This window comes from Myotis brandtii, unplaced genomic scaffold (assembly GCF_000412655.1).
Source record: "Myotis brandtii unplaced genomic scaffold, ASM41265v1 scaffold510, whole genome shotgun sequence".
NCBI classification, from domain to species: domain Eukaryota; kingdom Metazoa; phylum Chordata; class Mammalia; order Chiroptera; family Vespertilionidae; genus Myotis; species Myotis brandtii.
The window spans coordinates 486174-497726 of NW_005369443.1; the positions used below are offsets into that span (position 1 = coordinate 486174).

Here is an 11553-nt window from a genome sequence, read left to right on the forward strand (position 1 = left end):
CTCTCTGCAGCAGCATATTTCTCCTCCTGGATGGTTCTGATGGGTGGCCCTGTCACTTCCACTCCTGGATCCCAGCTCTGCCCTCTTCCAACTTGGAAAGTAGTGAGCCTCTGTGAACCCACTCCTGGCCATGGAGGGAGGATTTCCAAGATGAGGGTCCTCTCCCGCCTGGATGACAGCCACAGCCTAAATCCGGCTGCCTTACTTTCACCATCGCCCCATGGTGGCCTGTTCTCAACTTGGCAGTCAGAGGAAGCCTGTTCAGAAGTTAGTATGGAATCTTGTCCCACCTCTAGTGGCTCTCCAGCTCAGAAGCCACCTCCCACTGCCAACCGACTCTCCATTCCAGAGCAAGATACGCTGACCATCCCTGACAGTTTGTTTTTATTGGTCAAGAATGCTCTACAAAACACGTACACACACACACACACACACACACACACACACACACACACAATGCCTGCCTTGGCTTGGCCACCCGCCCTGCTGCCCTGCTTTCTGATACCAGAACTTCTAGGCTTGGCTTGGCCACCCGCCCTGCTGTGTGCTCTTCTGATACCAGAACTTCTAGGCTTCATCCACCCAGGGATGCTATCCTGCAGCGCCCCCAGGTTACCAGTGAAGGAACAGAGAGAACCCCCTTTTCTGCTTCTCTGCTCAGAAGCAGAGGCATGTGCTCTACCTGTTGGGGAGCAGGTGGGAGTGACAGAGGAATAGGATCTTCCCATTTTCTCCTTTAAGTTCCTTGAGTTGCCAGTTTAGGCCCCAAATGTCACAGCTGCTCAGGCCTTGGGATCATCATCTGGTTGAAGCTTCCTCACCCCCATTTTGCAGACTGGAAAATGGAGGTCCACAGATGGAGTATGAGTCCCCTAGGTCACAGTGTAGTCACTGGCAGAGCAGACACTGGAACTCAGTGTTTTCTGACTTCCAGGAGGTGGGAAGAGGCTAAGGTCCTGCTTAACTCTCAGGAAAGGGGACAAGCAGGGCCTGGGGCAGGAAGGGAGTGCCCAGGAGTTGTGTCTGGAGCCCACGTCCAGGGAAAGTAGTCCCCATGGCAGCTGAGTGAATGGCAGGGTCTGGTCAGCACTATAACGGTCTGCCCTCTGTGACTGCCCGTGTGGCTTGCTCAGGTATACAGCCTGGGTCCGTCAGGATACTGGTAGATGTGCTCAGCTGGCGGAGAGAGTTCAGGACAGCTGGGAAGAGAGAGAGAGACGCCTCCTGTGGTCAGGGCCCCACCCTTGGATGCTGAAGGCAATGGGGTAGGGGGAGATGCTGGTTGGCAAGACTGTCTGTAGTGTCTTGGTAGCTGGGGAACCAGCCAGAAAGCATGGTGGGATAACCAAAACCCTAGGCTATTTTGAAGGCAGGCTGCACCTGGGGTCTGAGCAGAGTGGAATCCTCTGCCCTGAGGCCTGGACATTCCACTGGGCAGGTAGGTGGCTCACGTACTTGGCCGGAGAGCAGGCAGGGAGCAGTACTGGTCCAGCCAGGCCAACGAGGTCTGACGGAGGCTCTGCAAGCTTGCCGTGGACACCATCCCGTTGAAGGACTCAAACAGAGGCCGGATGAGGATGCTGAACTGGCCCAGGTCAAGGAACAGGCCTGTTGTCCAGCCAGTATCCTCACCCACTTGACATGTAGCCCTGACATCCGGCCCAAACCAGGGGAAAGGCCTGGTGACCGTGAAGCCTTGAACCCCAAGGACCCCCACGGCAGCCACCCTCTCATCCTGCCAAGGCCTGCCCAGCTGACTGCCTCAGCTCCGCCATGGCCCTTCTGGGCTGGACTAGCCCACATTCCTAGGCTTCCTGCCCTGGCTCCGTCAAGAGCTTGATTAGGTGAGGGGGTAAGCAATTCCATGTCTTTCCTAGGGTCCACCCCGCTCATGCCACTCAGAGTTTAGATTCCCCCAAACTTCCCTTGGAACTTTCTGTAGGCAGGGCTGTGGTCCCCCCACCCAGGGGCTCCTCCCTCTGGTCCCAGCCCATCACTGGGCAATCCTGCCGGCCAAGATGCCAAGGCCTGGAATCTCTTCCCCTGGAAGCAGCTCTGAGACCCTGCCTGGCCTCTGAAGCTGAGCCTGCAGCCAGGCACAACCTGGTCTGGCTGCAGCACTCACCCTGCCGCTGGCCCAGTGAGGATACTACCCAGAACTTCCAGTTGTGCAGTGTGCGGGCCCGGACATAGTCATCAAACATGTCTCGCATCTGGTCGAAACGCTGGTGTGTGATGGGCACCCCAGTGGCTGGCAGCTGCTGCTGGCATAGGCTGGGGGCATGGAGAGGGTCAGAGGTTGAGATTCAGGTAACTGGCCCCCCTTGTCCCAGCACCTGCAGGTTTCTGCCTACTTAATGGCAGCATTGAGCTCCTCAATCTGGTCCCGTAGCTGCTGGGCCTCCTCCTGCAAGGCCGCCCGCTCCTGCTGCAGCATGGTGATGTACTCGGCCGTCTTCTGCAGTGTCGTTGCTTTGCTCACCTGTGGGCATCACCAGTGTGGGGTCAGGTGCTGGGACCCACTCAGGCACTGGGGAGGCGGGAGGAGGCAACCGGGTATCTGGAGGGTCCTGAGATTTGGTCTTATGTAGGGGGTTCATGAAGAACCCTGTGGCTCTGGGGGTACCATCCTAGGTTGGGGGCTCACCTTGAGGCTGGGCTGGGTGCTCAGCGTGCTCACCAGCCCATGCAGGGTGTCAAACCCCAACTTGATATTGAAGCGCCGCTTCTGCTCCGCAGATATGTGTGTGATGCGTCGGTTTTCAGTCTTGGGTCGGGGGACAGAAAGTGGGGTGAGCCTAGGAAGGAGTGTGGGAGGGCGTAGGGGTAGCAAAGAGAGCTTAGGGTGAGGGGATAGTGCACCTTGTCTGGACGACCCCGGCTTAGAATGGGCTGAGGCGGAGAGACTCGGACACTCATAGTCCCTGGGCCCGGCATGGAGTTAAGCTCCCCAGACAGCCGCCTCTCACCACCTGTGGCAGAGACAGACAGACCCACAGACAGACCAACACAGGGGAGCAGGTCCCATTGACCTGTCCCTCTTGTCCTGGCCCCAGATATAGTCCCCCCTTCTTCCTTCCCCTCCCTCCAATCCCTGCAACCCCTCTTTACCGCTGGGTGCTGGGGGTGACAGCCGCTCTACTTTGGGGACAATCAGGGGCCTGGGAGGGGCCAGTGTGGCCGGGCCCAGAGATGGCCGGGGTGGTGTGGGGGCCGGAGTCGGGGGAAAGAAGGTGCAGGGGAATTCAGGGACCGTCTCCTGAAGAGAAGGGTGGAGAGTTGGGGTGAAGCTCTCAGGTGGAGAAAAATGGAGAGCTGGGGTGAAGCTCTGAGGCTCCCCTCCACTCCTGAGTCTGCCATCTTACCCGGGATTTTGGGGGCCGCAGGAGGGTGTTGGATACAAGAGGTGGCTCCAGGGCTTGCTCAGGCTTGGCTGTGTACAAGCAGACTGTGAGGGTTCTCTCAGGTTATCTCCTAAGACCCCATCCCTCCACTCCAAATAGCCCACACCCCTTTCGGGTTCAGGGTTCATGTCCTTAATTCCTCACCACCCTGTCCCCCCCAGCTGAGTCTGCCCCTTAACCTTTACCTTCTGCACCCATAGGCTCCCCCCTTCCACATTTGGTTCCTGTCTCACCCTCTGTCAACCCTGCCCCTTCTATCTCACCTGCTGTGAGGAGCTGTGTGAGGCAGGAATTGTTGCCCCCAGCAATGGCAGGGGCCAAGGTCCGAGGGCTGGGCTTCCGCTCCCTAGGGGATGGGGTAGGGGGCTTGCCTCTGGGCTGCACACCTTGGGGCATTGTGAAGTGAGGCCCAAAGGGGGGTTCTGGACACCCCGAGGATAGAAGGTCCATGGGGAAGTGGGTGGGGGCAGGGCCTGTGCCAGACTGTGGGGTAGGTGAGAAGGTTGTGGGAGCAGGCAGAGGGGACACTCCTGACGCAGGGGGGATTGTTGGGAAGGAGAATCTGGGAGAGAAGAGAGGCTCTTCTTGCAGCATAGCAGGGGGCGGAGCCATGGAAGGGAAGAGGGGTAGGGGACAGGGCTCCAGGCCAGGCCCTTTGGCAGGGGCAGGGTATTGGAGGAGGGGTGGGGGTGTGGGACAGGGAGGGAGTTTAGGCTTGGGGTCTTCAGAAAGGAGGAAGTCAGAGCTCAGGAAGACACTGGAGTCCAGGGAGCCAGGGCAGCTGCTCCGAGCCTGGTTGGGGGGAACAGACAGAGAGCAGGGGAGAAAGCTGGCCTTTATAGCCACCCAGGCAGCCTCCTGCCCTGGCTGAGCTCTGGACTGGGCACTGGGAGAGATAAGAGAAATGATCCCTGCCCTTTAACCCACACAGCAGGGAAATTATAATCTAATGAGGGTAGAGAGTGGAACACATTTATGCATAAATTAGGCATGAGAAAGAGCATCAGTCTTCCTGACCTTTCATTCATTCACCAAATAATTTATGCATCCATTCTTCCATCCATCCATCCACCTACCTATTTATTCTCTCACCTATGAGCTAGTTCATCGGTCTATTCACCAGCCCACCAGGTACTAACCTATTCACCAATCCATCCAACCATCTATGCTTCCTTCATTCATCCACCATACATTGACTAGCCAATTATCCACCCACTAGCCCATTCACTGATCCACCAAACTATTCTTTTATCTATGAATTCCTCCATCCATCCAACCAACCACTCACCTACCTATATATACACCAACTCATTTAAGTATCGAGCCCCATCTATCCATTTTCCAACACACCCATCCATCCATACTCTTATTCATTCACTCACTTGCTCAATCATCGGGCAATCATTTACCCAGTGCTGTTCATGTGCTTGAACAGTGGTAGGTATGGAAGATGCAGAGGTGAGCAAAACATAGCTCTTCCAGCAAGGCGCTCACTGTCTAGTCCAGGAGAGAGACCCCTCAATAATAACTACAACAGTGCCTGAAAAGTCTGATGATGGAGGGAAAGGCATCTAACCAAGCAGCAGGGAGACAACATTCAAATTGGGTCTGGGAGTTCTTGAGCCGAAATGGTAGTCACTGTTTCCTAAACACACATGTTCAGTTTTCGGCCTCCATGCACTCGTTTGAGCTTCTCCTCCCATCTGACTTGCCCTCTCCTGGTCTCTCCTGTCCAAACCCGAACTGTACACTAAGGCCCAGAACTCCCTGTCCTCCTAGAAGCCTTGCACAGCAAGCCGGCCCTGGTGGTGCCTGCTCCATGCTCCTCCTGCCCTCAGCCCGACTCCCCCCAGCCATCTTGTCAGTTCTGCTTCCTGAGGATCTTCCCTCTCCAGCTGAACTGTACCCTCCCAGGATCTTTCTCCCCTCCAGTCTCACCCAGTGGACCAAACAAGCACAGGACTGGGCGCTCAGAAAGTACCCAGAATGCCTCCTGGACATGGGCAGGTGAGCGAGGTAGGGCTGGGTGGGGTGGGTTGAACTCACCTGCTGGTGGTTATGCCCTGAGAGGTGGGTCATGCCCGAGGAGGCGGGGGGCACCTCTGAGCCCAGGATCCCACTGCTGAAAAGGGAGTCCGCCATGGGACTGAAGCTGGGGGGCTCCAGGAAGTTTGAAGGCGTGGCTGTCTGAGAGGGGCGGTAGTTGGTGAAGAAATCTGTAATTCAGACACACAGGGTGGCAGCAGTTAGGGCTAAGGCCCTGGCAGCTGGAAGCTGTGGGAGGAGAGCGGGCCTCGTGCCCTGTCCCCAGGCTGGGCTGGGGCAGGGGGGAAGGGGGGGCTTCCACAGGAGATTGTGAAACTGGGAGAGTTTCTGTCTCACTCAGGGGAAGCAGCAACATAGGCTCGGGTGGGATGGGCCTGAGTGGGAGACAGCAGGGGACTGGTAGGCTTGTGAGCAGGACCCCAGAAGTAGCCCTCCAGCCAAGCCCCACACTTGGCCCCCTTTCCCATCCCCGGGGCTGGGCCCTCCCTTTGTCTGCTCCAGTTACCAGCCCTGCTGGGGAACTTGAGGTGGGGGAGGGTAATAGAGTATGACAGGGAGGGGAAGGGGCGAGGTCCAAGGGAGGAGCCCCACAGTGACTCAAGTTCAAGAGGTGAGTTAGGGGTAAGAGGGGTCAGGAGGTCAGTGTGTCTGGGACAAGATTTGCTGGAAGGTCAACAAATGGAACCTCAATAGTAGACTCCAGGAGTGGGGTGAAAGAGCTAAGGGGGTGATAGCAGGGGTCAGAGGATTGGCTCAGAGAGGGGGCTGGAGTGAGGGGTCCTGGAAACCCGGGAAGAGCTGGGGGTGGGGGGCAGCCAGATTGTTTGAGGTGCCGATTGTGTAAGCCCCAGGCTATTCTGGTTTTGGGAAGCAGCTGCCTGCGGCCTAACCACATCCCGGGCATGGGTGCCGCCTGCCCACCCGCTCCCTTCCGGGCACCTTTCTCTGACCCTGGTCAGCTTTCAGACAGCACCAGCTCCCAAGGCCTCCTTGTCTGGTCAGACCCGACCCCACTGGCCTTGGGTGGGCCCCAGACCCCCAGCCAAGGGAGTTGGTAAGGCCTCTCCCCGAAGGCCCCCTTAAAGGAGACCCAGGAATGAGACAGAGAAGACCACACCAAACCTTGAGCCTGATGGGCGTCAAACCTGCGTGTACATCTCTTGTGACTCTGGGACTCACATGTGACAGGGCAGCTGGCTCCGCATATCAGCGTGTGGTCTCGTGCAGCATCTGTCTCCCTCCCTGTCTGTCCCACTGTCTGTAGCTGTAAGTCTGTGTGTACCTGCCCTGATGTGAGGTGCCTGGTGTGTGTGTATCTGCCCTGTGCCCGTGTGTGTGTGTGTGTGTGTGTGTTTTCTTGGCCACACAGTCATAAGGGATAGTCTTACTGTCCTGCTGCCTCCTTTTAATGAAGGACTGGGTGGCAGAGGGTGAGCAGTCACTGGTCCTCCATTCCCCAGCCCCAGGGCCCATAGGTCTCCTCAATACACCCCTTCAAGCCTGGGCTCTAGGACCAGCCTTGTCCTGGGCCTGGCCCCAGGATGCTGAGGCCGCAGAGCAGCCCCTGCTCCCCGCTGCTGCTGTCGCCACAGGGCTTGGCAGGCCTCGTGGAGCTGCGAGCCCACTCATCACTGAGTCACCACCATCCCCTTATCTGAGATTGTGGCCATGTCCCCACCCAGCCTCCAGAGAAGCTGCTTGCCTGCCCTAGCCACCCACCGAGTCCCTCCCTAGCCTCGGTTCCCTCCACGGACCTACCATCCTCTCCCTGAGCCCCTCTCTCATCCAAGCTCCCTTTCCTTCTCTGAGCACCTCTCACCAAGCCCCTTACCCCTCACTGAACCCTCCCCTCACCAGCCCCCTCATGGGTTTCCTTTCAAGTGAGGAGCTCTGGGGACAATCCCAGAGGCAGCCGCGGTAACCCCAGTGCTCCTTGCCTTCCAAGTGCACAGAGCACTAGAGGGGGCCACACAGCCACCTCTTCTGCATGACATCCCTGACCATAGGCCACCCATACTTGCCCCCATCCTTACCCCAGTAGCCACCCTAGGCTGAGAGAAGTCACTTCCTGGCCCCAGGGTTTGCCCAGCTCCCGGGGTGGGGGCAGTTGAGTTCCTACCTGTGGCAGGGGTCTGTGTGCCCAGATAGGGCGGCTGCCCTCCCAGGCTGGTCTGCTCCCAGGGCACTGCCATCAACACTTCTGCCCCCTCAGCCCCCACCCCTGTCCAGGGCTGAGGCAGGGGTGGGGGTGGTTCCTCATTCCCTAGTCCCCGCCCTATGGGCCTCCACCTCTTGACTGATAGGCCCAGGACCCTGTGGGGAAGGAGTGAAGGGGGTCACCGAAACTAAGTCTTTATCCCAGGAGTCCCCTTTCTGCCCCCTAGGCCTTGGCTGAGACCCGATGTCTACCTGATCACTAGAATGGCTATGAAGGCCCCTCAATGTCTGAATATCAGGGGCAGTCTCCAAGATCTATAGCTCAGTGAAGAAAAGCAATGTGAAGAAGAGTCTATTGTGTGTGCTTTTTTTTATATATAGACATGAGCATCTCTGGAAGGACATACTCTTGTGACCTGGTGGCCCTGGGGGTCAGGGGGGGAGGCAGGGAAACATACAACTTAAAAAAAAAAATGCTTCGCTGAACCGGTTTGGCTCAGTGGATAGAGCGTCGGCCTGCGGACTGAAGGGTCCCAGGTTCGATTCCGGTCAAGGGCATGTACTTGGGTTGCGGGCACATCCCCAGTGGGGGGCGTGCAGGAGGCAGCTGATCGATCTCTCTCATCGATGTTTCTAACTCTCTGTCCCTCTCCCTTCTTCTCTATAAAAAATCAATAAAATATTTTTAAAAAAAATGCTTTACCAGATACAATTCCTGAGATTTTCTTCAAAATAACATAGGAGGAGAGAAGTGGGTGAGGGCTAGATAAAATAAGACTGGCCAAGATTTGATAAATGTTGAAATCAGTGATAGTTACATGGGGATTTATTGAACTCTCTGTTTGTGTGTTTGAAATGTTCTTTAATAAATAGTTTTTTAATGAATTATGTAAATAAATAGATTCAAACAAATCACAGTCCCCCTCTCCCCTGAGAGAGTCCCAGCATCCACTGCTTTCCTGGCAGCTCCCAGAGTCTGAAGCTTCAATGACCCTGGTCCCCTGATCCCTACCCAGGAACTGGGTCTGGCCCTGCTCTCACCTAAGGCCACACCAGCCTCACCCCAAGGCCAGCCACAGGGACACCAGGAAAATCCCTCAGAAGTCACTCAGACCATCTGCCCTCCCAGAGGGGCATAGAACTGGCCCGAGGGCTCTCCTGCTCGGACCCTGCCCTTCCACTCCAGGGGAGGGGCTGCCCCACCTGAGATCTCCATAAAGTCGTCCAGGCTGGGCTGCAGAGGTGTCAGCTCCGGCTGGATCATGTCAGCGTTGCCAACGTAGGCTGGAGGGGGCAGTGGTGGTGTCAGGAGCAGCAGGAAGGGTGGAATGGGGACAGCTGTCCCCGGCCATCCTCCCTTGGCTGCCTGGATTCTCACAGGCCCTCACCGTCCTCGGGGGGCAGCTGCAGGGGTGTGGGGCTGGGCTGAGTCATGGTGAAGAGCGTGTCAGAGATGTCGGACAAAAAGCAATCGAGGTCCAGAAGCTGCCGCCCACCGGGGTCCTCCTCTGGGCCCCCCAGCAGCACAGGCACCACGCTGGAGAAGAGCTGCTCGCACCATCGCTCTGGTGGCTGCCATCCCCCTTCCACCTAGGGAGACAGAGAGCCCGCAGTCACAGCCTGAGGGCTCCACTGCTCCTCCTCCTCCCCGGGCTGCGGACACAGGGGTCTCCTGCCTCCCCTGGCCCTTCCACACCACCCCCTGCCTGCCTGGGGGATGAAGTCCTCAGCCAGCCAGACGGCCTCTCTCTGCACCGTCCTCGCCTCTCTCTGGCGGACCCAGTGCACTGCCTGGAAGACTAGGGTCACCCCATTGGCCTCTGACAACTACCCACAGGAGCTAGATCCGGAGATAAGGGTACCGCCTCCTGCCTCCTCTACTTGGCAGGAGCCAGAGATCACAGGGCAGTTTTTAGGACCCGTTATTCCCCCTTGCCTCCCCACCACTTGCTCAGTCAACCAGAGCCTTAGGGTCTTTCCACCACGGCTGCAAGGTGCGAAGGGCTCAGTTAATCAGCCAGAGGACAGAGGCCATGCCTTATGCTTAGGGTCTTCCCTCACGTTCCACCCTCACACCTCCCGCCCCATCGCCACTGCCTTGCCCGCCCGGAGGGACGCTGTAAATTCTCTGGGTCCAGGGAACACCCACCTGCTTTGGGGCCAGGAGGTCCCCTTCCCTGCTGGACTTACGGAGCTGCAGGAACACACAGACGTGGACACTGGATTCCTTGCCCCTCCTCCATCACTCCCCGCCAAGGCCTCCTCTACTCAGAAGCTCCACCAAATCAAGGGGACCCCCACTTCCCTTCAGGAGCTCCTCCTCCCGGGGAAGTAAGGAGACCGCGAGGAGGTCCTATGGCCACACGAGGGCGCTGTCAGCCTGGGTCTTAACGGAGGGCGGGGGCGCCTCCTCGGGCTCTTCCAAGAGGAGCGGTGGCCAGCACCCGCCGGGGAAAAGTCCGGCGCGTCCCCCGGGGTCCCCACTGACCCGTTTCTTGTAGTAGATGCGCCACTTGTGGTACTCGCGCATCACCACCTCGATGCGCCGCTTCCAGTAATTTCCTTCCAGGACCACAGCCTGGGGAAGACCGGGAGGGGGCTCCGTGCGAGGGGTAGCACTAACTTCACCCCCGACGCGGTCCCCTGCTGCCGGCCCCTCCCGCCCAGTACAGGGAGGGACCCGAGGGAGGGGCCGGGTTCGGGGAGGAGGCAGGTGGGCGGTGGTCCCCTTAGTCTCACCTACCTCCGGTTTCCGATGCGCGTCAGCCTCAGGCCCCTGCAGGGGGGTCACAAAGCCACACACGGGGCTCTTCCTCCTCTCCACGTCTAAAGAAGGGGGCCAGGTCAGGGGTGCCCAGCTCCCTCGTCTTTCACCCCCAGAGGACTGGGACTCAGGTGCCACCCTTAGGGATGCTGCCTGGCCTTCGATGGTCAGATTAAGTGTCACCTCCTCTAGGAAGCCTTCTAGCCTTCTTCTCTAGCACTACCTCATCTCCCTCTTCCATGCAACCCTGTGAAACTAACCCAACCCAGTAGGTGTGAAAGGAATGCTTGTTGAATGGGACTGGGGCCACAGGGAGGGAGCTGCCTCAAGAACATCCTGGTCAGATTGGCCTCTAGAACATCCTGGTCAGATTGGCAGGCCAAGGGCCCTGATCCCTTGGCCCTTGCCTCAGGCTCCTTGGCACTGCCCAATGTGACCTCAGAGAACCACCCCTTGTCCACTTCAGGGCACCTACCTGAGCCCCCTTTTCACCTCCTCCACTCCCTTCCCTGCCTCCAATCCTGATCTCTCTCCAGCCCCACATTCCAGGTTCTCCTTTACCTCCCAAACTTTTCCTTCCCTGTGCTACCCGACCAGCTAACCCTTTGCTTTCCCTTCAAACTCTAGAACAAGCATGTCACTTGCCACCTCCACTTCTGTACCTCCCAGTCTCATCTTCACCTCTGTACTCAGCATCTGCCCCCCGTGCCCACCTCCCAACCATGCTCATCCTGCCCCTTTCCAGCTCCAGACCCATCCCCCAGTTGCTAGGGACCCTACACTAGGATGTCCCAACACTGTCACGCTCAGATGTCTGCGACATTCCCTCTCCAGCCTGTGCCTCCTCTGGACTGCCAGCACTGACTCCCGGTTCCTGTTTAATCCATGGACTAGTCTTCCAGTGTTCTCCCCCGCCCCGCCCCACTCTCACTGTAACCCTCTGGTCTGTTGCCATTTCTCACCTAGACCTCTCTGACTCTTCTCACACTCTCTATCCCACTTCCTGCTACAGCCAGGTCAATTCTTCCTAAAGTGCAGTTCAGGCCTGAACCCCTCCAGGGCTCCCTAAACCTCCATGATAAAGTCCACACCCCTGAGTGGCTTCCAAGCCCTTCAGGACTAGTTCCACTGCTTTTCCTGCCTTTCTGTCTCCTTAATGCCCCACCTGGAAGCCAAACAGCT

At 57.8% G+C, this 11553-nt stretch overlaps 1 protein-coding gene across 1 annotated transcript in view; it reads right to left on the bottom strand.

Annotated features, from left to right (window-relative positions):
- Positions 1 to 515: 515 nt before the first annotated feature.
- MLXIPL (MLX interacting protein-like) overlaps positions 516 to 11553 on the bottom strand; it is a 34552-nt gene continuing 23514 nt past the window's right edge. The window contains exons 4-18 of the mRNA XM_014548511.1: positions 10351 to 10433; positions 10096 to 10185; positions 9757 to 9801; positions 8996 to 9197; positions 8811 to 8891; positions 5451 to 5620; positions 3668 to 4196; positions 3366 to 3433; positions 3112 to 3259; positions 2863 to 2972; positions 2648 to 2767; positions 2355 to 2482; positions 2151 to 2274; positions 1456 to 1585; positions 516 to 1199 (exon numbers count right to left, since the gene is read on the bottom strand). Of these exons, the coding sequence (XP_014403997.1) occupies positions 1090 to 1199; positions 1456 to 1585; positions 2151 to 2274; positions 2355 to 2482; positions 2648 to 2767; positions 2863 to 2972; positions 3112 to 3259; positions 3366 to 3433; positions 3668 to 4196; positions 5451 to 5620; positions 8811 to 8891; positions 8996 to 9197; positions 9757 to 9801; positions 10096 to 10185; positions 10351 to 10433 (2138 nt within the window). The 3' untranslated portion in view covers positions 516 to 1089. The remainder of the gene's footprint in view (positions 1200 to 1455; positions 1586 to 2150; positions 2275 to 2354; positions 2483 to 2647; positions 2768 to 2862; positions 2973 to 3111; positions 3260 to 3365; positions 3434 to 3667; positions 4197 to 5450; positions 5621 to 8810; positions 8892 to 8995; positions 9198 to 9756; positions 9802 to 10095; positions 10186 to 10350; positions 10434 to 11553) is intronic.